At 38.0% G+C, this 23,559-nt stretch overlaps 4 protein-coding genes and 1 non-coding gene across 6 annotated transcripts; 2 read left to right on the top strand and 3 right to left on the bottom strand.

Annotated features, from left to right (window-relative positions):
* Positions 1-492: 492 nt before the first annotated feature.
* On the top strand, positions 493-1,884 carry LOC18054665. The gene has a single exon (XM_006450359.2). It carries the CDS (start codon positions 621-623, stop codon positions 1,758-1,760), a length of 1,140 nt encoding a protein of 379 aa, XP_006450422.1. The 5' UTR covers positions 493-620; the 3' UTR covers positions 1,761-1,884.
* Positions 1,885-5,892: 4,008 nt separating this feature from the next.
* LOC18054203 (probable clathrin assembly protein At4g32285) lies at positions 5,893-8,577 on the bottom strand. Its single transcript, XM_006450358.2, has one exon. The coding sequence runs from the start codon at positions 8,087-8,089 to the stop codon at positions 6,152-6,154; it is 1,938 nt and encodes a 645-aa protein (XP_006450421.1). The 5' UTR covers positions 8,090-8,577; the 3' UTR covers positions 5,893-6,151.
* An 861-nt stretch (positions 8,578-9,438) lies between these two features.
* Positions 9,439-9,511, top strand: TRNAR-CCG. The gene has a single exon. It is a non-coding gene; the product is annotated as a tRNA-Arg (tRNA).
* A 1,098-nt stretch (positions 9,512-10,609) lies between these two features.
* LOC18054202 (probable LRR receptor-like serine/threonine-protein kinase At1g56140) lies at positions 10,610-17,215 on the bottom strand. Of its 2 annotated transcripts, none has more exons than XM_024178307.1 (20): positions 16,976-17,215; positions 14,837-14,941; positions 14,592-14,751; positions 14,431-14,502; positions 14,270-14,341; positions 14,062-14,133; positions 13,885-13,956; positions 13,710-13,781; positions 13,531-13,602; positions 13,363-13,434; positions 13,199-13,270; positions 13,024-13,095; positions 12,851-12,922; positions 12,518-12,586; positions 12,360-12,425; positions 12,206-12,250; positions 11,730-11,794; positions 11,248-11,624; positions 10,981-11,176; positions 10,610-10,852 (listed from the first exon to the last, which is right to left on the bottom strand). In XM_024178307.1, the coding sequence occupies exons 1-20, from the start codon at positions 16,995-16,997 to the stop codon at positions 10,668-10,670; spliced, it is 2,010 nt and encodes a 669-aa protein (XP_024034075.1). In that variant the 5' UTR covers positions 16,998-17,215; the 3' UTR covers positions 10,610-10,667. The 2 variants fall into 2 exon arrangements, with proteins under 2 accessions (XP_024034075.1, XP_006450419.1); XM_006450356.2 differs by lacking the exon at positions 16,976-17,215 and adding an exon at positions 15,927-15,942.
* Positions 17,216-17,954: 739 nt separating this feature from the next.
* On the bottom strand, positions 17,955-23,546 carry LOC18054201 (topless-related protein 1). Its single transcript, XM_024178308.1, has 13 exons — positions 23,181-23,546; positions 22,902-23,081; positions 21,505-21,618; positions 21,236-21,422; positions 21,036-21,100; positions 20,776-20,955; positions 19,994-20,140; positions 19,743-19,911; positions 19,618-19,653; positions 19,357-19,503; positions 18,578-18,685; positions 18,333-18,503; positions 17,955-18,233 (listed from the first exon to the last, which is right to left on the bottom strand). The coding sequence occupies exons 1-13, from the start codon at positions 23,282-23,284 to the stop codon at positions 18,075-18,077; spliced, it is 1,767 nt and encodes a 588-aa protein (XP_024034076.1). The 5' UTR covers positions 23,285-23,546; the 3' UTR covers positions 17,955-18,074.
* Between the last annotated feature and the right edge of the window lie 13 nt (positions 23,547-23,559).

The following is a 23,559-nucleotide window of genomic DNA, read 5'->3' as shown; positions in this document are numbered from 1 at the left end:
AACATCATTTAACCTAAAATAATTCACGTTTTAAAATACGCAACGTGATTAGCAAATACATGGTGGCAAGAAAAACATATATTGTTCAGTTAAGTATCGTTGAGTTTACATGTACGTGAAAGTACATGTGAGCCCTTCACATTGTAAATCCTAAAACTCATAACAAAACAGTATAAAGTGCTAATTCTCTAAAGCCCTACTGTTTGAATGCATTACACTTGTAACTATCATATCTATCCCACAACAGCAATCTCTTTTTTGATGATCTCAATTATACACAGACCATCAAGCTTCAATCCAACGGCTGTGGTTCATCTCTATCTCAAAACCTTACGATATTAGTATATTACTAAGTGACAACTCTCATGCCTGTACATTATTTCTATAATTAATTATATATATATCTCTCTCTCTCTCTCTCTCTCTCTCTCTCTATATATATAGTAACATTTTAAATTTGTAAATCAAAATTCTATTACACAAGATGGAAACCAAAAATCACCAAATCCCACTTGCTTTCTCTCGCTGTAAATCAATAAAATTCATATCTTAGATTCTATCTCTAGCACTTTCTCGCCGTACTCAACCGATAAAATTTAATATAAAAAAAGCAAAAGAAAATGCTGTCGCCATCCCCGCTCTCTTTGTTTTGTGCTTTACTTCTTTGCTTACCTTTTGCCATCATCTTCACAATTAACAGCCCCGCCGCCACCACCGGTAAGACCACCACTCGCGCCGCCGGTGAAACCCTTTTATCCCGGAAACCGAAACCCCCACCGCCGATACGAATTCCGAAGGACGATGGGTCATTGCTTCCACTCGCAGCAGCGCGTACGAAGAATACCCCCACGGGGACTAAGAAAGTGGCATTCTTGTTCCTTACCACTACCCCTCTTCCTTTGGCGCCACTTTGGCAGCTTTACTTCAACCGAAGTAATACGAATCTTTACAACATTTACGTCCATGCGGACCCCACTTTCAAATACGACCCGCCGTTTTCAGGCGTGTTTTCCCGCCGCGTCATTCCCTCTAAACCAACCCTCCGTTTCACTCCGACTCTCAGTTCCGCCGCGCGTCGGCTTCTCGCCCACGCTCTCCTCCACGATCCCGGTAATTACATGTTTGCCCTTCTATCTCCGTCTTGCATCCCCATTCATCCGTTCGACTTCACGTACAGAACGCTGGTAAATTCCGAGAAGAGTTTCATTGAGGTTCTCAAGGACGAGCCTGGACAGTACGACAGATGGGCAGCGCGTGGGGACAACGCCATGTTACCGGAAGTGAAGTTGGAGGATTTTAGGATTGGGTCCCAGTTCTGGGTCTTGACACGTAAGCACGCGAGGCTTGTCGTTAGCGACAGGAGGATTTGGGACAAGTTCGATAAACCGTGCGAGTACGAGCGCGGGGGCAGTTGTTACCCGGAGGAGAATTACTTTCCTACCCTTCTACACATGCGAGACCCCAGAGGGTGTGTGCCCGCCACGCTCACCCACGTGGACTGGAGTGTGAACATAGACGGTCACCCGCGCGAGTACCAGGAGTCCGATGTGGGGCCGGAGTTGATAATGAGGCTGAGGAATGGTAGGCCGAGGTACGGTGATGATGGAACCAACGGCTCTGATTCGACCTTGAGGGAGCGGCATCACCCATTTTTGTTTGCCAGGAAGTTTTCTAGGGGCTCGATTCAACCGTTGTTGAGTATAGCAAATGATTTCATTTTCAAGGATCAGGATGAGGGTTCAAGGATGGCATTGTTGTAAATTTACCTTCTTTTAAGGGAAAGTTAAATGGAAGTGCTGGGATACAAAACCCAGTGGCTTTGTCGTATCTCATTCTGTTCATTGTTGAAAGGGGATTATCGTTGAGGTCCCTGTATTTTTTATATTTTCTCAGCAAGTGATATAGTTTTTTTTTAATTATTAAATAGGTTATGGACCCATATTAGTAAATATAAAATTATTGAATACCTCCTATCTTTATTTTGGAGTCGAGGATTTAAGTTTTTCTCTACGTGTGGGAGTACTTATTATTTTTTCATTTCTTTTGAAGTGGATTTTTAGATTTGGCTTTAACTTTAACAAATCAAGACTAGGCTCCAGTTTTTGCGGTGCTTCTTATGATGCATTTCTCAATCAATTTAGATGATAAAATATGCGGACCATCAAGATTAAGTCCCGTTTGTTTTTCACATTTTAAGACTTGGAAAAAAAAAAGAAAGAAAGAAAAGAAAAGGAGAGGAAATAGAGAAATGAAGGGGATATATTGAAGGATTGAAAATGACTCGAATTGGAAAGAGCGACCACTCATCAAAGTCAGAGCCCCGTTTTATTGCTGCGTTGTGTGGTATCCATCACACGTCGCATCAAATTATGATCCATTTATTGACGTCCACGTGTGCACATACATGTGCAGGTTACCTGATCGACGATCAATCATAAGGGGTTCGTGACTGAAACCGAACAAGCCTGGGAATTCTATTGAAGCCACTGGTGGGTATCAATCAAACATAGCCGAGGGTGTGCTTCTTTTTTTTATTATTTGTCGGATTACACACATCACATATTTGTTTGTATATTCAATATCACTGTCAATTTTACATCAGTAAAAGCCACATGCACGGAGCTGGAGGTTCGCTTGAGTTTGACTTCGACTTCTCATATTTGAAAACTGTACATTTTAAATTATCATCGTATGCTCTATACCAATAGGAGCTGGCTAAGTTACAGATTCTGTAACATACAGATCCAACTTAGCCAGCTCCTGATTGGTTAGCTAGCTACCAAACAAAAATAGTTGCATGCTTTTTCTCCATACGCAGGACAGGTGTGGTGCATGCATTGGGTGCGTATGTTACAGAATCTGTAAGGTAGACAGGTCCCAATAGTAATCTATACAATAATACATCACCAGACTTGACTTTATGAATTCTGAATATTAATTAAATCAAGGCGTGGTCAAACTGAAAAGGTCAAAACACCAATTGACGAGTCTGATTTTAAATTTTTAATATCAGTTCAGTTCTGTTGTCAGAGTAAAGGTGTTCATTGCTGATTTGGTCTGGTCAGTTGACTACCGACCGGTGACTCGTGAGTGGTGAGCCCGTCCGAGCCAGCAATATCTAGTGTCTACCTACCCATCAATTCCATTAATTATATAAAAAGTGAATACTAAAATTCGAAACACGTAATATTTTTGCTGGTCAGAGTAGGTGGTGGCTTAGCCTTTTTAGCAAAGAGTCTTGAGTTTTCTCATTTAATAATTGGCCAAGTTGGTCCTGCTTTAATCATCCATGTCCATTTTTTTCTCCCCCGCACATCTTTTCTCTTCTTATCATTTAAAAGCTCTGATTATTTTATACATAGATGGAGACCCCGACGGGTTAAAATATTCGTGCATCACGGGCCGCGTAAATATGGGCTACAAAACCTTTGATTATTAAGTAGGCCCAAGTATTGTTATGGGTCGCTTGTTGATTGATCTCGTAAATTGTAATTTGCTAAGCGAGCTTCTGAACTTGTGGGTCAATCTGCTGCGATTTGTCGATCAATCTGGGCCCAAGTATTAAACGGTTTGCGTGCAAAATTGGACCGCATCTATACAATTTTGATTTTGGGCCTCGGAGTAAATGAAAGCAATTTGAAAGTTTGATTGAAAACGAGTCGCCAACTGCACGAGGATTGGTGCGACAGGTGACCTGCCCTCGGCCCCCCACGATATCAAGTTGACCTCTCAAATGAGTTCGACTGACATTTATTACCATTAATTTGCATTTAATTCCCCTAGTTCTCAACCATTGTCTTTGGTACAAGTCTTCATCGATTAGCTTTATTAATGTTTCTTCAGTTGAAAGCATACATTAGAATCATGTGATTCAGAGTTTTCACCTTAAGCACATACGAATAAAAAATGGGAAGCACCTGAAACCCGCTTCCCCCCCCGCATACACGTGAGAAGAAGTTCAAATATCATTTATGTGCACTCGTGGAAATAGTGTAAAAAGTAATATTTCTTTTTGGTCCTAAGAAGCAAAGTTTTTGGGGTCTAAATATATCGACTGTGACATTACCAAATGGCAAAGGTGATGTGATAATTAAAATATTGACCAATTTACAAGATGGGGAGGGAGAAGCGTCGGTGGCCCGTAATAAAATTAAAATATACATTTCCAGGCTGGTATTTTGCATTATACAGTTCACAAACGAGCAAACTTTATATCTATTTAAAAAAAAAAAACACCACTCAGATTCCCAGAAGTTTCATTATCCAAATAATTGAGACAGCCTCAGATTCCGTTGAAAAGGTGAACGAATGTATGCTGAGTGGCAATGAAATGATTCAACATAATGAGACCATTAAAGTAAAAGGCACAAATGAAAAAAATGGCAAAAAAAAAAAAAACAAATGGCCACTGAATGGTGATGATGGTGATGCCTTTATTTTCGAATGTGGCCACAGAATAGCATATGTTTCCGCTTTCTAATTTCTCAAAGAAATCTTGTAGGCCCGTGGGGAATTTACCATCAGCTCCAGTCCCCATATTCAACAAGAAAAAACTTGGGAGCCGCGTATGTTTTTAGAGCCGATGCAAGGAGGAAGCTTGTGCTTGTCCCTGTTGGATGGAACCGATTGACGACTGAAAATGCTTTGATGGGGTTGACCGAGAGATCACGTGGACCTTGTTCTATGGATGGTTGCTTTCAACCGTCACCAAAACAAGACAATAAATTTCTTTTCATCCGAGCTGAAAACAGCTGGATCATAAAATTGATTCATTGCCAATCATGAAACTTGAGCTGATCAAGACCACTAATTTTTTCCACGTCAAATGAAAATACTCACGTATTTTCATTTTCAGTGATAAATAAGAGCAGCAAATTATATGAAGAATCAAAAGTACAGTAGACCTGTAGAGGTCTTAACTAAAACAGTAATAATAAACGGCCACCATGAAAACACCGTGGCAACAGAAAGCATCTCAGCGGTGCCTTTTTCTTTTTTTTTAAAAAAATAATAATCGACCCAAGGTGTCTCCAATTCCATGATAAATTACTCTGAATAAAAAGAGGCATCTGCTGCCCACTTTGAGAAAAACAACTTGCAGTCACTTCAGAGTTTGTTCTTCTTGTTGTTCTTGAGTGGCTAATCCTGAAGTTTTGGCTAAAAGTTATTGTCTTTATATTTATATATTCAGCTGGGATCCACAAGCTAAGACTTCTAATTTGGATTTTGGTTTAATTAGGATATATAATCCAATGATTATAAGAGATATAAAGTCATTTTCGGTCATTTCTCCTGTTCATTTGGAGTTTTGTATCTAAATTAGAATAAATTTCTACTTTTTTTCGGCGTTGGCATTAATGGATATTTAAGATTTAAGTCATCCAACTCAAGAAGACTCTTTTATATCATCAATTAAAATATTTTGTCTTCGTTGCCTTGTGGTTTTAACTAACCAGGTCTGTTTTTCCCCTCTAATGTCAAATTATCTCCGACACAAAAGACTATTTTCAGTTTTCTATCCAAATTTGGATTTAAAATGGATTAGTAGCGCACCTAGTCAGACACAATTTTTCACGAGTCCAACTAATCCATTGTGCCAGGTCAAGCGCGTATATATATATATATATATATATATATATATATATATATAACAACCTAATAAAAGATACAACCTTTGACCATAATTTACAATATTAAAAGGATTACTCTTTCTTTCTAGAAGCAATGGGACATGACAAGAAACGGCAAAAATCAAACTTTAAAGGCAGGCAATGTTTGCAGAAGCCATCACCGGCTATGGTGCAAAATGAATACCACTAAAGAAAATATGAAACGCATCCTCATCAATGCTATGGAATTGATGTTACTATCAAAATTCAAACTAGTTTCCCGTTTTAAAACAATAATCAGATAAATGTAGAGAAGTCCCAAACAAAAAAAAAAAAAATCTAATATTACAAAGCACAAGAGACATCACAAGTGGATTACAAATCTCCCAGAATCAAAATCCCCAGTCATTAATCTCATGAGCAGACTCCCCTTCTCTCTTACCCCCATTTTCATGAATCATGCACAAATTGCAAGTTAAACGTCATATCATATAATAAAAGAAATCATTAACTCAAAATACAAAGATAAACAAAGAGAAAAATCAGTAGGGAGTGTAGTGATACCCTGCCGGTGGTCCCATCCCATTGACTGGTGGCATTCCATATGGCATCATGGGCATAGGACCTGCATTGTAGTATCCAGTGCCAGTGATCTTGGCCAAACTAGATTGGCCTTGCATTCCTTCTCTAGAGTATTGCTGCCATACTTGCTGTTCGTGCACTAGCAAAACCTGTTTCTTCTCCATTTCAGCCATTTGCACATACGAAGGAGGTGGAATGCTCAACGATGCTGCAAATGGGTCCTGATTCACTGCCTGGACTGTCCCATCTGGAGCCGGGAGAGCTAAAACCGGTGTTTTCCCTGTCCCCGGCAGTGCAACACTACTTGCACTTCCACCGCTCAATTGGGTAGTGCTCACATGTTGCCTCACCATTCCCTGTTCGTACATGCCAGTCAACAGCAAAGGATCAAGGCCGCCGCCCAATGCTGCTTTCTGATGTGACAAATGACTGGCTGTCTCAACCAATGCCAATTCCCAATCTTCCTTACCAGGCTCAGCGGCCGGGTTCTGCCAGGCTGAAGTCACCTGAGGCTCCCCATTTGATGGGAATGCTTCCCATGATCCATTGCCATTATTAGCTGCGGGGCCATTAAACAAAGCCAAGGCAAACTTGTTCCCTTGATCATCTGCTGTAATCCCATCATCCCTCAAGTTCACCAAATCTTCAGTCACTTGCGGCTTCTGAGGCTCAGGCTCAGGCTCAGGTTCTGGTGGAGGGGGAGGAGTGTGATCCTCTGGAGGAGGCAATGCCTTTATCTCATTCATATCTTGTACCGGCTCCTGAACAGGAGGGGCCTCAATTTCTTTCCTCTCCGGACTTTTGGGCCTCTTGGCTCTATCCCTCACAAACTCCTCCAAAGTCTCTAACAACTTGCTTGTAATCCTCTGAACATCAGGATACTCAGAGGATCTCATCACACCAGTATCCTTACACCAATTATAAAATGCAATCAGCTCATCAATTTGCTTCGCAGAACTCGTATATGCATCAAAGGCCTTAACACAATCCGTATACTCCATATCAAAAAATTTATCAAGTAACACAGCTAAAACCTCACAAATATCAGCATAAATCTGAAAACTCTCCTTAACCATCGGATACAGCGCAATCAACACAATCCTATTATTCTTAGCCAGACCAGTAGGTCTACACGACAAGAACCGATCCAAGAGTCTCTGCAAATGCCCCATTTTCCCAAATATCCTCTCCGGCTTCATTTCCCTCAACGGAGTCACCACTCTTTTCTCCTCCCGCCCACCTGCAGCCTCACTCACATCACCATAAGATCTAGATCTCCTCGTCATCCCATAATTCCCGTAACCAGTATCAATTCTAGAGTCCCCATAATTATACTCAGAAGGTCTACGTGGCGGTGATCGAAAATCATCCCTATCTCTAGATCCAAATCCATTATTATGACTAGAACCAGACTTAGAGCCACTCTTTTTATCAAACAAAATCAATTCAAGTCTCTGATCTAAATACATAGCATAAGTTCTTACAAAAGCCGAGTGGTCCCACGAGCTCGAGTGAGCCTCGTCTCTGAAATCGGACATGTTCAAAAGCCGCGTTCCTCTCCTCGTCGCGTACAAGATCTCCTCTTGAAACACCGGATCGCCGTCGTTCAGGAGCCGGTGAATCAGCATGAGCGTCTTGATAGCCACGAGCCAGTCGCGCGTCTTCCCCAGACGCTTCGACACAGCCGTCATGCATGCGTGCACGTAGCCGCGAGAATACGAGGTCAAGCTCAAGATCTCGCGAATGTATTTCTCGTCAGCCGGATCGTCGTCGTGGCTCGTGGCTTTGACTATCGCGACTTCCAGCTCCGGCGCCAGGTTGCTCGCCACTTTCGCTAAGCCTATGCTCGTCTGGTCCTTAACGGCCCCGATCGCTTTTCGAATAGTGCTCGTCGACATCTCTACCGTTGATTCTTTGAAACTTGAACAAGTTCTTTTTTCAACTGAGTAAAGATCAAAACGGTTATGGTTTGGTTCGTTTAAACAGTTGAGATTGAGTGATTAATTAAGCTCAAGAGTGCTTAATTAGCATTAACTAGGTGGTCGCTAGAACTGAGAAGCTTTTGAATATACCGTTTAGATCTGTGGAGAAGAGAGACACGCCGGTGAGTTAACCGGCGTCGTTTTGACTCAAAGCTGAGGTGAGTTTAGGCTTCTAGATTCTTTTTCCTTCGTTTTAGTGTGGAGGACAGAAAGAGGTCAGAGAGAAGGTGGGCGTGGGTGGGTGTTGGGGTTTATTTTAAAAACAAATGGGATGGTGGATTTAAATACCGGGGATTGGGTACCTATTGACGTGGAACGATCTGGAGCGTTGATGGGACTTGCGATTTGGTAAGGGGCAGCTATTTTACCGAAAGTGTCGGGGGGTGCTGAGTTTTCGTGCTTTCCTTGCTTGTCTGAAACTTTAGATAAGAAGACAATTAAGCTATTAATGCCAGCGAGTTGTGAGTTTTCATTGGGCGCGCGCGTGCGCTGGTGTGCGAGCTCTATTTTGTACAATAGCATCAGTGCTGTGCGTACGGTTTACGGTGATAGTTATGCGCCGCGGAGGAGTTTCATTCAGCCGTTGATCCGGTTGTCAAGAGATGGGTCCCATGTTGGGTACGGTATCGGCAGGGCGGTTAATATTTTAACCCATATTGGGAAGTCAAAGGCCTCCGTTAAATATTACAGGCGATAACCAAATGCATATAAAAGTATGATATAATTGACCAGGTGTACCCCCGAAGTAACATGTTTGGTACATAATGCATGTCACTTTTAAATGAATTTTTTTTTTTGTAGGTTTTTACAATACTTTGATCTTTTATTTTGACTGTACATTTTTTGTTATTGTACAATTCATAATATATAATAAGTTGAGAGAGTCGTACGCAAAAAAAAATTACAAAATTAAAAGTTAATTAATTTTAAAAAATAAAAATTTTCAACTAAAAGTGAAGGCGGTCGGTAAACCGAACAATGATGTATTCTAATTTCTTTTTAATAAGATAACAAAAGAAGTAATGCAAAATCCTCATCGTCAAAAAAAAGTAATAAAAAATAATGTTATCCATTTAAGAATTCACAAGGCGTTAAATATGATAATGCCATGCTTCCCAATTTTTTTTCCCTCGATTTGACATTGATTAAGGACTGTGTTACTAATGCCAGCCTGACTTTATTATTAAACTATAAGATGCTTTAGTGTGATCAAAATAATGAATTTATAGGAAATAAAGAAATTTGCCACCGACACGGCCACAGCTGATCGCGTGGCCTAATGGATAAGGCGCTCGCCTCCGGAGCGGGAGATTGTGGGTTCGAGTCCCATCGTGATTGGCGAACGCAGATGCTGCGTGCGCATATATTGTTATATTTTATTTTCATTTTACGTGTCGGCATGTCTCGTGAATCAAGTCTGCATTCTTCCCAAAAAAAGAAACTTAAGAAGGAATAAACTTAAAATCAGAAATCTTGCATGAAAGCAGTGCTTCGTGATGAAGAAAGGGTACGTTGTTAATTATTCACAAAAGATGAACGAAACCGCTTCCACGTACAATAATGCACTTTCACTTTTCTTGCTTTTTTTAAAAAAAATAAAACAAACGTGATTAGAAATTTAGAATCTAAAGCTCGAATAGTATTTAATCAAACCCCTCAAGTAATCCCATATTCTCCATATGCTGCTTAATTAACCCATATGCCAAAAAACATGTTAAAATCAACACTCTCCAATTCTGCCTTTCGAGATTAACTAGTGATGGTGAGGTTAGTTTTTACAAAGGAGTAATATCAGATCTCCGCACCCAGCTGCATTGACTGTGGCGCCTTAAATTAAAAAAAAAAAAAGAGTATGAAGTGTCTCCTTATTCTCGAATTATTGGGTTTATTCTGGGTGTCCTCTTCCTTGGGAAAATAATAATAATAACCAACAACAACAACAACAACAAAAGAAAAAAAAAACAACAGAAAAAAAACAAAAACAAAAACGACACTCACGTTTGGTTGCATGGGAAAATATGAAAGCTTTTTCTCTCTGCCGACAAATTTTGAACTTTGAGTAGTGAGATTCTCTTAAGCAGTAAGCAGTTACCATTGGTAAAAGGAACTGATAGTCTTCTGCCAACGTTCAGAAGCACTGCCCCCACCACATATGTATCAAGAAAAAAGCGAATGCTAGAAACAAAGAACAATACGACCAGGACCACTAAAATACCAAATTCATGATTAATACACAATTCTTATTATTATTATTATTATGCACACAATATAAAACTTACAAGCCAAGAAGGCCAAGGCCAACTTCATATTCCCATCAATTGATATACCAAGACCCACATCAACATAAGGCCAAGAAGGAGGATCCCAACTATCACATTGCGTTGGAAAGCAAACAAGAGAAACGATTTAAATTAAAGCATTCGGTATGCATGAAGCTTTTTTTTTTTTTTTTTTCCTTTTGTTACAGATATGCAGATGTGGGCTGGGGATTTATTTATCTTACCAAATTCTGCTTTGGCGAGTCTGTGAAAATTCTAATGTGGCTAGAAGAATCCTTTGTCCACCATAAGTAGAACACAGAGGAGATTATTACGAGCGCGGCTGCACATCCGACTGTGATTCCAACAATCTTTCCTACGTGTTTCTTGTCGCCTTTTGAAGAGCCATTGCCAGTGGAAACTAATGCGGAGTGTTAAAGAAATCAGGAATAAGAAACGGTATTTATATACATATATATATATATACATACATTTGGTGGATAAAGAAGGTAATGAAAACAAATGAGTCAGATTAATTAATTTATGAACCTTGAGAAGCATGGATTGCTGATACTAAAGGTCCATATGTGCCTTGGAATGGGATGCAACAGGTTCCTTTGCCAGCCCAGAAAAAATGTATTTCAATGATTGTGTTTGTCACGTTTGCCTCAAATGTTTTCACTAAGGCTCTTTTGGATCCGCCGGCTTCCTTTTTAATGTTTAAGTCTCGCAGAACTCTCTCACCCTTAAGCCAATCAAATTATGAGACGACTAAAAAGAAAAAATTGACCAATCATTTTTTTTTATCATATATACCTGAATGTAAACATCGAATACACGCCTTCCTAGACCTTTCCAGGACAGCGAGTCCTCCATTGTTATCTCTGCAAAGTGAAGATCAATCCTGTATTTCCCATTCTTTAAACCGAGGCCATAGTACCTCAGTGAGCTCGGAGAGATCCTTGCTGTCTTGTACAGCTCAGAATCTAATGTCCCTGTGATTTGAGAATCTGTTTGTGCTATATATAGGGGTCCATTTGGGCTTGAGATGAAATTCCCCGTGTTGCTTACTGCCCATTGGTTACCAGAGCTCGTGTAAAATGAGGCAGCTTCCAGAGTTTTTGAGTCGTCATCAAATTCAATGCCAGATGCTGATGCTATTTGTGTGCCTCCGCACTTGATAGAAAATGAAGCTACAATGGAAACATAGATAACTTACACGGCTAATGATCTCAACGAATTAAATTGAGAACATCAATTTATTGTAAAAATGCAGAAAATTAGAAAGCTGTACTTACAGGATGGAACTTTGTTGCTGCACTTGGTATTGCTGTGGAGACACTGCATCATTCCTAAAGCCTTCCTGAAAACATCAATATCGATGTGGTGAAAAAATATAGTTTAAATAAGGATTAGGATTCCCTCCTGATTTGAGCACTCTTAATCTTTTACGAATTTTGTGCCACCTGTACTTTAGTGTTAGTGGATGATTAAGATTTAACTACTTTTCTTTTTAATTTATTAACTACCAATCATATTAACAGAATTTAGTCAGATGAAGATCAGATCAGGAGATGATCTTGATCCTTTAAATAACCAAGAAGTCAAATAAGAGTAACAAGTTCCAAAGATTAAGAATTATATATATCCGATTTAGATACACAGGACCAAAAGGACTGATAATACTAAGGTTGAACTTTGAAGCATGCCCGGTAATCGGAAATAAAGAATGAGAAGATCTTCTTCATAAGAACTAGTAATTCCATATCCTTACCCATCCTGCAAATTATTTGCATTGATAGAACTTCCGATAACATTCCTGAATAGAAAGGGAAAAAGTCATTTCTTGCTCAAAAGGGAGGCAATTAAATGTTTCCGAGTCTGCAGATCATCAGTAGATAGAGTTATCACAGCTATGTTTGACTTACATTGATAATCCTCCTTTGGCAAAATTACGAGGCAAATTTCCAGATAGGGGATTGTATGAGACGTCTCTGAAATACAATAAATGAGGCAAATTTCTTGAATAACAACTGTCCCCAAAAGAAGGCAACATATAGAACTCCAAATACAAGGTAGCACTCACAATGCAATGAGATTTGGAGCTATGATATTCACCGGCAACTCTCCAGACAAGTTGTTGTTTCCAAGATACCTGAGATATATGTTCAGCATGTCCGTTAAGCAAATCAGATGGTGAGCACATGCTCAAAGCTCAAAAGGTTTCAGCTAATACAAGAAGGGTTCATCAAGGATTAGGAAAATATGAAACTGAGAGGTGTTTACTCAGTGTGAGTAAATATGTTCTGATTGTGTTCTGCCTGATTGGGCTGTTAAATCTTGTATTCCCAATTAGTTTTAGAAATCCAATTATGGCATAGTGATAGTAGAAGTGAAGAGCTAAAATAATATTACGTACAAATATTGTAACATAGAAAGATCTTGCAATGAGGTTGGTATTTGACCTGTCAACTTGTTGAAGCTCAAGTCTCTGTCACAAAGATTATATACAAATGAATAAAATAGATATTGCTGAAAGATCTGAAAATATACATACTAGTTTGCAGTGATCTTGTGTTCAAGATGACTTACAATAGCTGTAACTTAGCAAAAGTGCCAAGTTGATCTGGAATTTTTCCTGACACTCGACAGTTTCTCAAAGATCTGAAAAGAAATATGGGTATGCCTTCATAACAAAAATGAAACCAACATGAAACGAAAGAAAAAAAAGAGTCTGAATAGACTAAGTAGATATCCACAAGCTTACAATATGGACAAACTTTTTTGGCTTTCTAGGAAATCAAGAGTAGAATCCTCAGCACTGAGATCACCGATCCTCCTATTAAAATTAAAAAAAAAGAAAAAGAAAACATAAACAAATTCCCTGAATGAGAACTTGGAATAACCATCCCTGTAAATTAATGATCTTACAGGTCTTCCAGTTTATTAAGGGCACGAAAACTTCTTGGAATTGGACCTTCAAGCAACGTTCCTTGAAGTCGCCTGTGAATTACACAGGATACTAGTCATACGCAGAGAAGAATTACATTGCATAACTGCTTGAATCATCCAGGTTAAAAATATAGATTTATAACTTACAGATCAGCAAGTTCTGTAAGCGTTCCAAAAAATTCTGGAATCTTGCCAGTGAAGAGATTATCCGATGCCCAGCTGAAATTAAAAATAAAGAACCCAATAGTAAGTTTGCCATTTACTAACTTATAACATCAAAAAATATGAGTTCCGGAAATATTGTTCAAAAATCTCTACAGAATTACAGAATTCGTAGGGATTTCAGATTTGCAAATTCCTGGGGAATAGATCCTGTCACTCCACTGCTATCGATATACCTGAAAGAAGAATCCAATAACTGATCAGATTTTAAGGATTTCCTAGCGTAGTTTCCAGGAAAATTAAGGAAACCCAATTTTCATTTCGGATGACACAACTTACAGCTGCTGCAAGGATGTTAACTTTCCAAGCTCCTTGGGCAATGGTCCAAAGAAATTGTTTGAGCTAAAGCTTCTGTAACACAGAGGAAGCTAAAGAAAATTAGTATTTGTTACAAAAAACGAAGTTCACGACTTTATGAACAGAAGTACATAAAAAACTTGAAGATATGCACTTAACAGGCTAATCAACTTGGTTAGATTTCCGAGTTCTGTAGGCACTCGACCAGTGAAATTGTTTATGCCCAGGCTACTGTTCAATTGCTCAAATATAGAGAAGAAAAAAAAAATTATTGTGAATAACTCAACATGGAAAAAATTTTAAATGCATTAATTCAAGAATTTGAAATCTCTATAATCAAAGCATCGTGCAAGTTTGTTGGCATTACAGATATTGCATATTTGATAGCTGCCCAATTTCAGCTGGAATGCTTCCATTTAGTACGTTTTGACCCAGATTCCTGCATCGCAATTCATGATCGTCAATCAAAATTAAAAAACAAAGGAAACTAGAATTAAAAGAAAAGAATTAGACAATTCGATCTCTTACAAGTCCATTAGCTTCCTTAGCATAAAAAGCTCGCTTGGTAACTCGCCCATGATGTCCAAAGCATAAATCTTTCTGAACCATGTGTAAATATAAAATTAGACCAGCACAGGCACCAAGTTACTCCAAAGTAAGAAATGAAAACACTACGATGATGAACTAACAAGTGAGTGATGTGGCAGGAATTGCTGGTGCAGTCACAAGCAACACGAGGATTCGCATTTTCAGATGCCCATGAGGCATTCCGTGTACAAGGGTCAATTGTAGTAAGATTGATTTTGCTTCTTAAGTTCCAGTAATCGATCAGCTTGTTAAGGGCATCCACTGAACAATTAAAAGTTCATAAGAATTAGGAAACAAATAGGATTCAGAATACTATTATCAGAACAAATATGACATAAAGAGAAACCTTCAGCTGAGTCAGTGCTTGTTTGTGCAGAAACAAGCTGAAGCAGAGATAGTGATACAGTTAGCAGCAAAGAGGGCCTTAAGAGTTCCATTGTTGTGCATGCGGCTGCAAAAGACAATTGATCAGACACGAGTAAGAGGGAAGAAATAGGCGGGCTAAAATATTTAGAATAATAAGATTAAACCCAAATATAAAGATTCTTGGCTAACGTAAGAACAACAAGAAAACAAATCCATAAGATAAAATTTTCGCCGATAAAAATATCAATTCCCTTTAGGTCTTTCTTGGCTCTGATCTTCAAAATAATATCTAAATTGAAAGCGATGAGTGAGTCCAATCTAATAAAGACAAAATAGAGCCATGCCAACGACTTTTCGTTTGTTGACCGTTCCATTGCGCGCCAAAAACCAATCATGCTATTTTAGCCGTTTACATTTTTATTTGTTCTCCGAAAAAAAAAATTACTCATAATAGTCTCGTACCCATAACGTTTTCCCTAATTCACGTTTGATCCCCAAAGTTTTACAAATGGACACACAAGTCCCATACATGATACATTTGCATTTTTCGTTTATTCAAGGACGGTGAACGTTCTGTCAATAGTTTAACTATTGATGATGAGATCAGTTTTTCAGAATCAGCAAGATACGCAGCATTGACTTCATCAATCGCAACTGTAAGGGTATGTGTGTTTAGTTTTAGAAGGTTGGAGGTCCACTAGCATAATAGACCAAACTTTGAGGGTCAACGGCTCGAAATAACGACGTTTTGTCCCATCTGGCTATCTCTTACCCACATGCAGCCACAGAGAAAGAGATCCAGTTGAATCAGGTTGACCCATCTAAAGCATCTATAATCCTTTAACAGTTGATTAAAGTATGCTTACTTGGTCATACGTTACCTGGATGGCTGACAAACATGAACGTCAAAATTCAAGCCAATTTGATCTAGATCTTCAAAAAGATTCTATTTGCAACCCATATACGATCGTTTCCTTTTATTTTTGGGATTCAGTAAATAATTATTATTTCTCTGGACCAATTCAATACTAACCATAAATATTGCTAGAAAATGAGACAAAGATACCCACCCTAGTACTGAGTACTGACTACCCCAACCGAATTTCAAATTAAAAGTAGTACTGGCTCTGCAATAAGACCAAATCAATTGTGGTTAAAATTTTACCATTACTCTTCTTCAGTTAATCAGTTTATGACAATATGAAAATAGACAATGGAAATCACCCAAGCCAGAGTCATATCAAACGCTTGCTAGTTGCTTGAAACAGACGTTTTGTGTACAAATACCTCTACAATTTGCAAATTGTCCACCAACCTGTTAGTTCAATGCTCTAGGTAGAAATCCCAATAAAACATCGACATAGCCCATAAAGCAAAGAGAAAAGGGACGAGGAACTGAGGAAACAGAGAGACGGGATCCATTAACAAACAGTTCAGCTCCCCCCCCCAAAAAAAAAAATGAATTGCATAACATGTAAAAGTGATATAGGGCAAATAACATCATAGTGAAAGAAGCAGAAGACACTTGCATGCTATACTTATACAACACCAGTTTGCTTTTTGAGTTGAAACAATTTTTAAATTCAATGGACCCCCTATCCCAAAAAATGAAAGTTCCCATCCTTTCCTTTGCGCGCCATTGAATGATCTATAACCAAACAACAAAAATAAGATGATGTATACCCCCAGTAGAAGATAGCATGGCTCTTAATAGGTTTGCCAAAAAATCAATAAGATTTCAGTGGCCCCAGCCCACCAGATTCTATACTTGTATCTCTAAAGTCCACAAATTCCTATGCAAAAAGATCGGTTCATAAGGCTATGCAAGCAGTCAACTGCAACAAAAACCTGGTATTACAGCTATTCAAGAGCAGTGGAACCAAAAGTAGTACTAAACTCCCTGCTATCTGTGAAAGGTAGTTTTCCCCATTCTACTTCAGATTCTAGGGGCTCAATAACATGGACTCTACCATTAGTAAGCCCTAACGCTATTCGATTGGGTTCCAACGGATGAGCAGCAATGACAAGAGGATAGAGCTCCAAACTGTGCAAAAGATTCAGTAATCAACACGTGAAAGCAATGGAGAAAATAATATCAATCTGTTATAAGATTATTCACCTGATAGTTCCAGGTTGTGCATAGGCAGTGAGATTAATCTGACACCTTAGCTCGAGTGTTGAAGTATCAAAAACTTTTACGTGTCCGCTTTTGCAGCTAACATATATACACTTACCATCGCAAGAATATGTGGCGTATGTGATTGGAAGATCCATTTTGTCAGGCACCAACTGTAACATAAAAAAACTTAAAACTGTGAAACTTCACAACTATTTGTACAAACATAATGTGAGATATTAATAGCACCTGGGAAGTGTGATTTAGTGTGGGTGCTTCATACACATCTATCTGTCCTTCGTGGATTGAAAGTAGGTGAATCTGATCTGGATGAAACTGAATGTGATTCACAACAGTGGTTTCTGGCACCAAACCAGTCTGAAAACTATGCAAAAACTTACTGCATAGTTTCTTCCATCCAACTGCATCCCATACACACAGCTGAAAGACAATAAACTTGCCATGTCACTCACTTGTAAATAAACACAGATAATTGTAAGATTGCTAAAACGAAATTAAGTTCAGAATCAATGAGAATTGCAATGGAAGGACATTTGAAGCATCTTCCATTGGCCTGAAATTAGGGCTACAACATTTTCTAATATGAGTTTAAAAAAAGACCATCACAGATCTTGTATGGTGAAAACCTTCCAAGCACTTGATCAAATTTTTTGACAGCCATGCAAAAATTAGCTTCAAGTAAATTGATCTAAAAGAAAAAAAATCTCAAATATTTAAGTTTCTTTTCAGATATCAAGATGAATATATATAATACCCACCAGCTGAAATGCCTATTGAAGCCTAATAAAAATTTGCCTCACATAGTGCCTTTTAACAGCTTCAATTGATACACATGTACATACTAATATGCATTAGTTACCTGGGCATCAGCTCCGGAGGATACAAGCACGTTCAAACTGAGAGAATATGCTAGGCATGTTATTCGATTTTGATGGCCCTTGAGCTTGGCTTTTGTCTTTGGACACACGAAGCATAGCAATGACCTCAATCTCAAATTGATGGAATCCCCCTTTTACACCCCTATGTCACCACATAGGAGGGACCTGGGGGCGTAAAAAGGAAAGTGGTTGGTTTCTTAAATCTAAAAATCTAAACTTTGGTGCAGGTAAATAACGACCTTTTTGGTGCAGGGACAATGAACTAGGATTGAAGAGTCATCAAAGCCAAAAGCAAACAAATCTTGGGGAAGTAAGATGAAATATGTAGCTATGGGTGGTGGGTTGGCGAATGTTGCCAATGTCTGCATCAAAACAAAGCAAAAGACATAAGAGATAGTGCCACAAAAGTGGTGAATTTTGCACAGTTAAGGGCAGACATACATGGTTTATTTTTCATTTACCTGAAATGTCTCCAGACTGAATATGGAGATTTTCCCTCCTGATGCTGAGAAAAGATGAGAACCTCTCAATGCAAAGCATGAAATAGAATCTTTGGGATCTGCAGCTATATCATTGGTCATTACTAATTTGCTTGAAGGTTGATATAACTGCGGTTCCATGTTAACATTCTCCTGCCAAATGAACAAGCTTTCAAGGAAATATTCATAGAAACTAAAATGAAGAACTTTCGTTTAGCAAGCCAAACCTCCTCCAGAGACTGTTTATTACTCTGCCATTTCCAGAGTTTGTGTGTAGCAGTTTGTGTTAATGCCACCAAGAAATCCCCAGAATGTGAATAGATCAACCGGACAACCTAAATTGATACAATGAAGTACTTATAGTCTAAAAAGTAAAAGCATTAACCATATCCATACAAGTACCTAACATGCATCAGGAAACAAATAAATGAAAGATAGATCATCATAGGAATTGTTAGTTCAATAGTTCTGAAGGATAATTTCTATGTTAGGCGATACCAAGTTTCAGAACCATTTCTGTTATGTAATATATTTAAAATGAACTTAAAAAGTGGGATCGTCATATCCAAGTGGTTCAAGCCCATTTACCTTTCATTAAAATTAAATCAATCAGCCTAAGAGAATTTGTTATATGAAGAAAGATGCAAAAGTGCTGCATGAATTGGACAAATGAATCTAACTGTTCTAAAAGTGATATTTTCTTTTCTATAATAAATGGAGCTTCTTCATATCAGATGGAAGAGAAACATTAGAGAAGGAGGCCATGAAAAATAAAAATAGCATATTGTTCCCCTCAGAGAAATAGAAAGACTCAACACAACAAAAGTGAAAAATACTAACTGCAATGAAATGGCGAGGGAATCAAAGAATGTGTAATTAACTGCATGCATGTTGTCACGCACTAGATTTAAGAGACACAAGACAGAAAATGGGCAAAAAAGAAAAAAAAAAAGATAGCAACTAAATTAAGGGACACAGTGAAAAGCGACAAAGTAGACAACCATACCCTTCCCCCAAAAGAATTATCAGGGAGCAACAATGTTCGGCATTCAGATGGTTCATTGATCAGTTGCAGCTTCAAATTAACAGATTTTTCCAACGATTTTGCACAAACTGCAGAATCTGCATCAGGCAAGCTAGTGCTCTCTCTAGACTGAAAAGAAAAAGAAGAGAAATCACTCATTAAGCAACTCTTCCGCAAATCTTATTCAGCTTTGGTTTACATAATAGCGATCCTTGTGAGTGAAACAAGTTCTGCAACACTTACCTGGTTATTGTCATTGAAGCAGCTGCTATCATTAGACTGGAAAAATAATTGAAATATAAAATAAGGATTTATTAACAAAGAAAATTATTACGTGAATTCAGGTTCATGCAAGGATATGCACTTACATCATCACCACTAGATGCGTCCAAGGGCCTGCCTTCTTGATTGGGTTTATCAGTAAGAATTGATGAAGCATATCTAAGGTTTGATACCGTGGGAAAATCTTTCAGTGAGATGGTCTCATTATTTGCATTAGGCATCACATTGATGCAATAAGGAACCCACCAATCCATACTGTGGCACAAAGAGCAGAGCAATTGATCAAATATCCAAGCTCACCGTTAGCATTAACAGATAAGAAAATTGCTTGACTCACATCTGCTTAATTAAGCTCAAGAGTCTTGATTTATCCATACTGGGAAATTTGAGTTTGTCTTGCAACATAGGATTTCTCTCCACTAGCACTTTAAAATCATCAAACAAATGAGCCCTTTCAGCAAAATCAGATGGAAGCTTCTGTTGCCTATAGGTAAAACTTTATTAGAATCTAGGTAATTCAGAAAATACCATATAATTGAAAAAGAGACTGCCAGATATTTGTTCATGTCTAAAGTTCTTCAAAGCAAAAACCTAAGCTGATTCTTTGAAAATCTAAACATCAAAAGCCAAGAAGACCTTCAAAAGATCCTTCCAAGAACTGTTTAGATGTTCAACACAGTCATTCCCTCAGCTATGCCGCCCCAGACATGATCTTACATTATAAATCTTTATTGGTACCAAATGAAGTATAATTAAAGAAAAAAGAAAGAAAAGGAAAGAAATATATCATCTCAATTTTGTAGTGGCTGTGGCAAACAAATTCTCCACAATCAGCATCTTTAATTAACTGTACAAGGCTAGCTAAATTAGGGATGTTTTTCTCAGGGAGGAAAATATTATTCCCTCTAATGAACATGAACTTGGAATAGAAACCTACCTTAAAATTTTTGGAGAAAACAAGGGAAATGAAAAAAATCTCTCTCAGCAATTCAGTGAAACAGGAAGCTTAATTATTTAAGTCTTGTTAGTGAACCACTTGACCCAACAGCTTAAGGCTTAAGCTGATAGGGAGAGGCCCAACAATTGTATTAAACACGTCTTAACAAGTTTAAAGCCTACCTGTCTACAGCTTCAAGATACTTCTGCCTTTGAATCTGGGAAAACATTTTTGCAGAGTACGTATTATCGTTCATGTTGGTGAATGCTGAGAGGTATTTCTCTGCATTATCCCATTCTCCACTAGTTATATACTCCCTAAAATAATTTATGTCGAAGAAGACCCTAGTTTCTTGCTCCAATCTTCACCAAGAGAAGCTAAAATTAATTGAAGAATGATTGAAGAGACCAAAAAAATCAAAGAATCGGATAGCAAAATGTACTTATGAAGGGTCTCCTTGAATTCTTCTTCATTAAGAAACTGATGTATCAAGTAAATTAGTTCTTCCTGCAAATAAACCTTTGTATATCAGATACTTCAAAATTAAGTACAAGAGAAAGACATGGATGGAACACATTTTGGGAACAATGAAATCAAACTAAAGCAGAACAGAAGAAAATGAATGGAGCAATATCCATTTACCTTTGTTTCCTTTTCAAAACTAGGGCAAATGAGTTTGATGAGTGAAGAGAGAGCTGAATTATTTACACAGGGAAAGATGAGTTTATCTTGCAATATTCGATTTTCCTTGACCAATAATTTGAGACTATCAATCAATTTGGCCCTTGAAGATGTGGCATTTGTATACCCGGATAATTGTTCATTTTCCCTGCGCATGTAGTTTCCTTAAAGTTTGAGAAATTGAAATATGTGTTTCATATGTAACAATTTCCAAGAATCTTTAGCCATGCCTTAAATCCTTTAATGCCAAAAGCTCAGCTAATTCACAATCGATTCTATTTTGAGAAACAGAGAACACTTTCAGATCCTTCCTGAAGATGCTATCAGCCTCTGTACGGTCATGCCTGCAAACACAATACGGAAACAAAAACAAAACACCATGGCTAGGCTGCTCTAACAGCATAGGAAATACACTTTGGAATCTCATTTTCTGTATTTTCTTTTAGTTCTCATTACAATGCGTTGATGATGACACTGGATAAACATTCAAATCCTCACTGCACTGATAATTTCAATATTAAGGCAGGAGAATATTAAAATAAGATTGCATTCAATCATCTTTTCTTCTTCTTTGTTACCACACAGACCCTGTCTAGATCTGAAACTACCTAATTTATGGCTCTGTTTGTTCGGCAGCAAACTGATTATGTCTCACAACTGTTTACTGGAAATAATCTCTAGATATGATAATGAATAACTTTTAACTAAAAACTAGTTATGTTTATCAAATACCCATTATCATCTTCCTACATATAAGAATTCTCATGCGCAAACATCTGCACGTTCTGAAAATGCAAACCAACAATTCTTGACGTAAAATATTGCTAAAAGACAAAATGATCATGAACTCCAAGGATTATCGCTGAAACTATTTATGTCAAGAATTGAATACATTTTTGTCTTTTAGAAACTCTTTTATTAGGGTTATCCCACATCGGTTGTGGAAATGACTAATAATGAGTTTCTGAGTGTGAGGAAAAGCCTCATCCCTTGAGCTAACTTTTGAAGTTGAGAGAAGCCATGACCACTTAACACAGGTAGAACCGGTGTTTACTTTTAGTCCATATTTGGTTGGAAGAAATGGTAGGAGAGGAATAAGGAAAAAGAAGGCAGCTAACTTTTAGCTCATGTTTGGTTGGAAAAAATAGTAGGAGAGGAGAGGGATAGAAAGTAAAGAAAAGAAGAGAAAATCAATGAAAAAAAGGGTCATGACCCAAGGCGGCTAACTTTTAACTCATATTTAGTTGGAAAAAATAATAAGAGAGGAGAGGAATGAAAAAAAAAAAGAAGGCAGCTAACTTATAGTCCACGTTTAGTTGGAAAAATAGTGGGAGATGAGAGGAATGGAAACACAAAAAAATGAGGAAAAAAAATTGAATAAAAAAGAGAATTAATCTCATTTTTATTATTTGATTGAACATAAAATTTCTCCTTTTTCCTTCATTTCTTTCTCCTTTTCTCTCCTCCCATTCCTTGAAACCAAACATGCTATAGGATTGAGAACAGCCCATGACCATAACACTCATTTACACAAAAGTTTGACGGTATGAATTTTAAGAAAATGCGAACGCTCACATCACATAATGACTGTAGGCAAATCTTAAACCAACATTTTTAAAGCTTATACCTGCATAAAGCTTCACAGTACTTATGCTTGCGCAGCTCGAAGAACATTTTCTTTGAATGATTACTATCATCCAGTTTCGTAAATGCTGAAAGATACTTCTCCGCCTTTTCCCATTCACCATTCATAACAATTTCCCCAAAACGATGCACGTTGAAGAAAATCTTCGACTCTTGCTCCAATCTACATCAAAAACTTCAATCAATAAACCACACAACAGAACAATTTCTACAAATAGGAATTCGAAAAATATAAAGAACCAAAATTGAAACGTCACCGTACGCTTGGAGACTTTCTTTGAAATTTTCTTCTTCAAGACACTTCATTATCAGGATTATGAGATGCGTGTACGTATCCTTGTCAATGCACATTTTGGAACCATGCATTAACTACGCCTCAATATTTTAGGGTTTAGAATTGGAGCTTACAAATGGAGTGGTTGTTTTGGAAAACAAAGAGAGGGAAAATCAAAATTGAGAATTGAGAAATAGGAAACGGATAATTGAATCGAATATCACGATTTCAATGATTCCTAAAAGCGATGAAAACGGAAGGAAGGAAGAGAAGAAAACGAATGGCGATGAGTTGTTCTCAAGTCTCCGCGCGGTTGACTGTAGCAAATCAGTGACTTTGAAGGTCCGCAATCAGTTTTCAACTGTTG

The sequence above is a fragment of the Citrus clementina genome, unplaced genomic scaffold (assembly GCF_000493195.1).
Source record: "Citrus clementina cultivar Clemenules unplaced genomic scaffold, Citrus_clementina_v1.0 scaffold_1, whole genome shotgun sequence".
NCBI classification, from domain to species: Eukaryota; Viridiplantae; Streptophyta; class Magnoliopsida; order Sapindales; family Rutaceae; genus Citrus; species Citrus x clementina.
Note: the sequence above shows the minus strand (reverse complement) of the source record. Positions and strands in the feature narration are given on the sequence as shown.

What these genes read in the sequence shown, in the direction of transcription:
- LOC18054665 (XM_006450359.2), top strand. Translation starts at nt 621, where the DNA reads ATGCTGTCGCCATCCCCGCTCTCTTTGTTTTGTGCTTTACTTCTTTGC.
- LOC18054203 (XM_006450358.2), bottom strand. Translation starts at nt 8,089, where the DNA reads ATGTCGACGAGCACTATTCGAAAAGCGATCGGGGCCGTTAAGGACCAG.
- LOC18054202 (XM_024178307.1), bottom strand. Translation starts at nt 16,997, where the DNA reads ATGCACAACCTGGAACTATCAG. An exon ending in GCTCCAAATCTCATTGCATT is followed by an intron (nt 12,426 to 12,517) that starts GTGAGTGCTACC and finishes ATTGTATTTCAG; the next exon opens with AGACGTCTCATACAATCCCC. An exon ending in GCCAAAGGAGGATTATCAAT is followed by an intron (nt 12,251 to 12,359) that starts GTAAGTCAAACA and finishes CTTTCTATTCAG; the next exon opens with GAATGTTATCGGAAGTTCTA.
- LOC18054201 (XM_024178308.1), bottom strand. Translation starts at nt 23,284, where the DNA reads ATGCATGGTTCCAAAATGTGCATTGACAAGGATACGTACACGCATCTC. An exon ending in TTCAAGGAGACCCTTCATAA is followed by an intron (nt 20,956 to 21,035) that starts GTACATTTTGCT and finishes CTCTTGGTGAAG; the next exon opens with ATTGGAGCAAGAAACTAGGG. An exon ending in TTGAGCTTAATTAAGCAGAT is followed by an intron (nt 19,912 to 19,993) that starts GTGAGTCAAGCA and finishes TTTGTGCCACAG; the next exon opens with TATGGATTGGTGGGTTCCTT.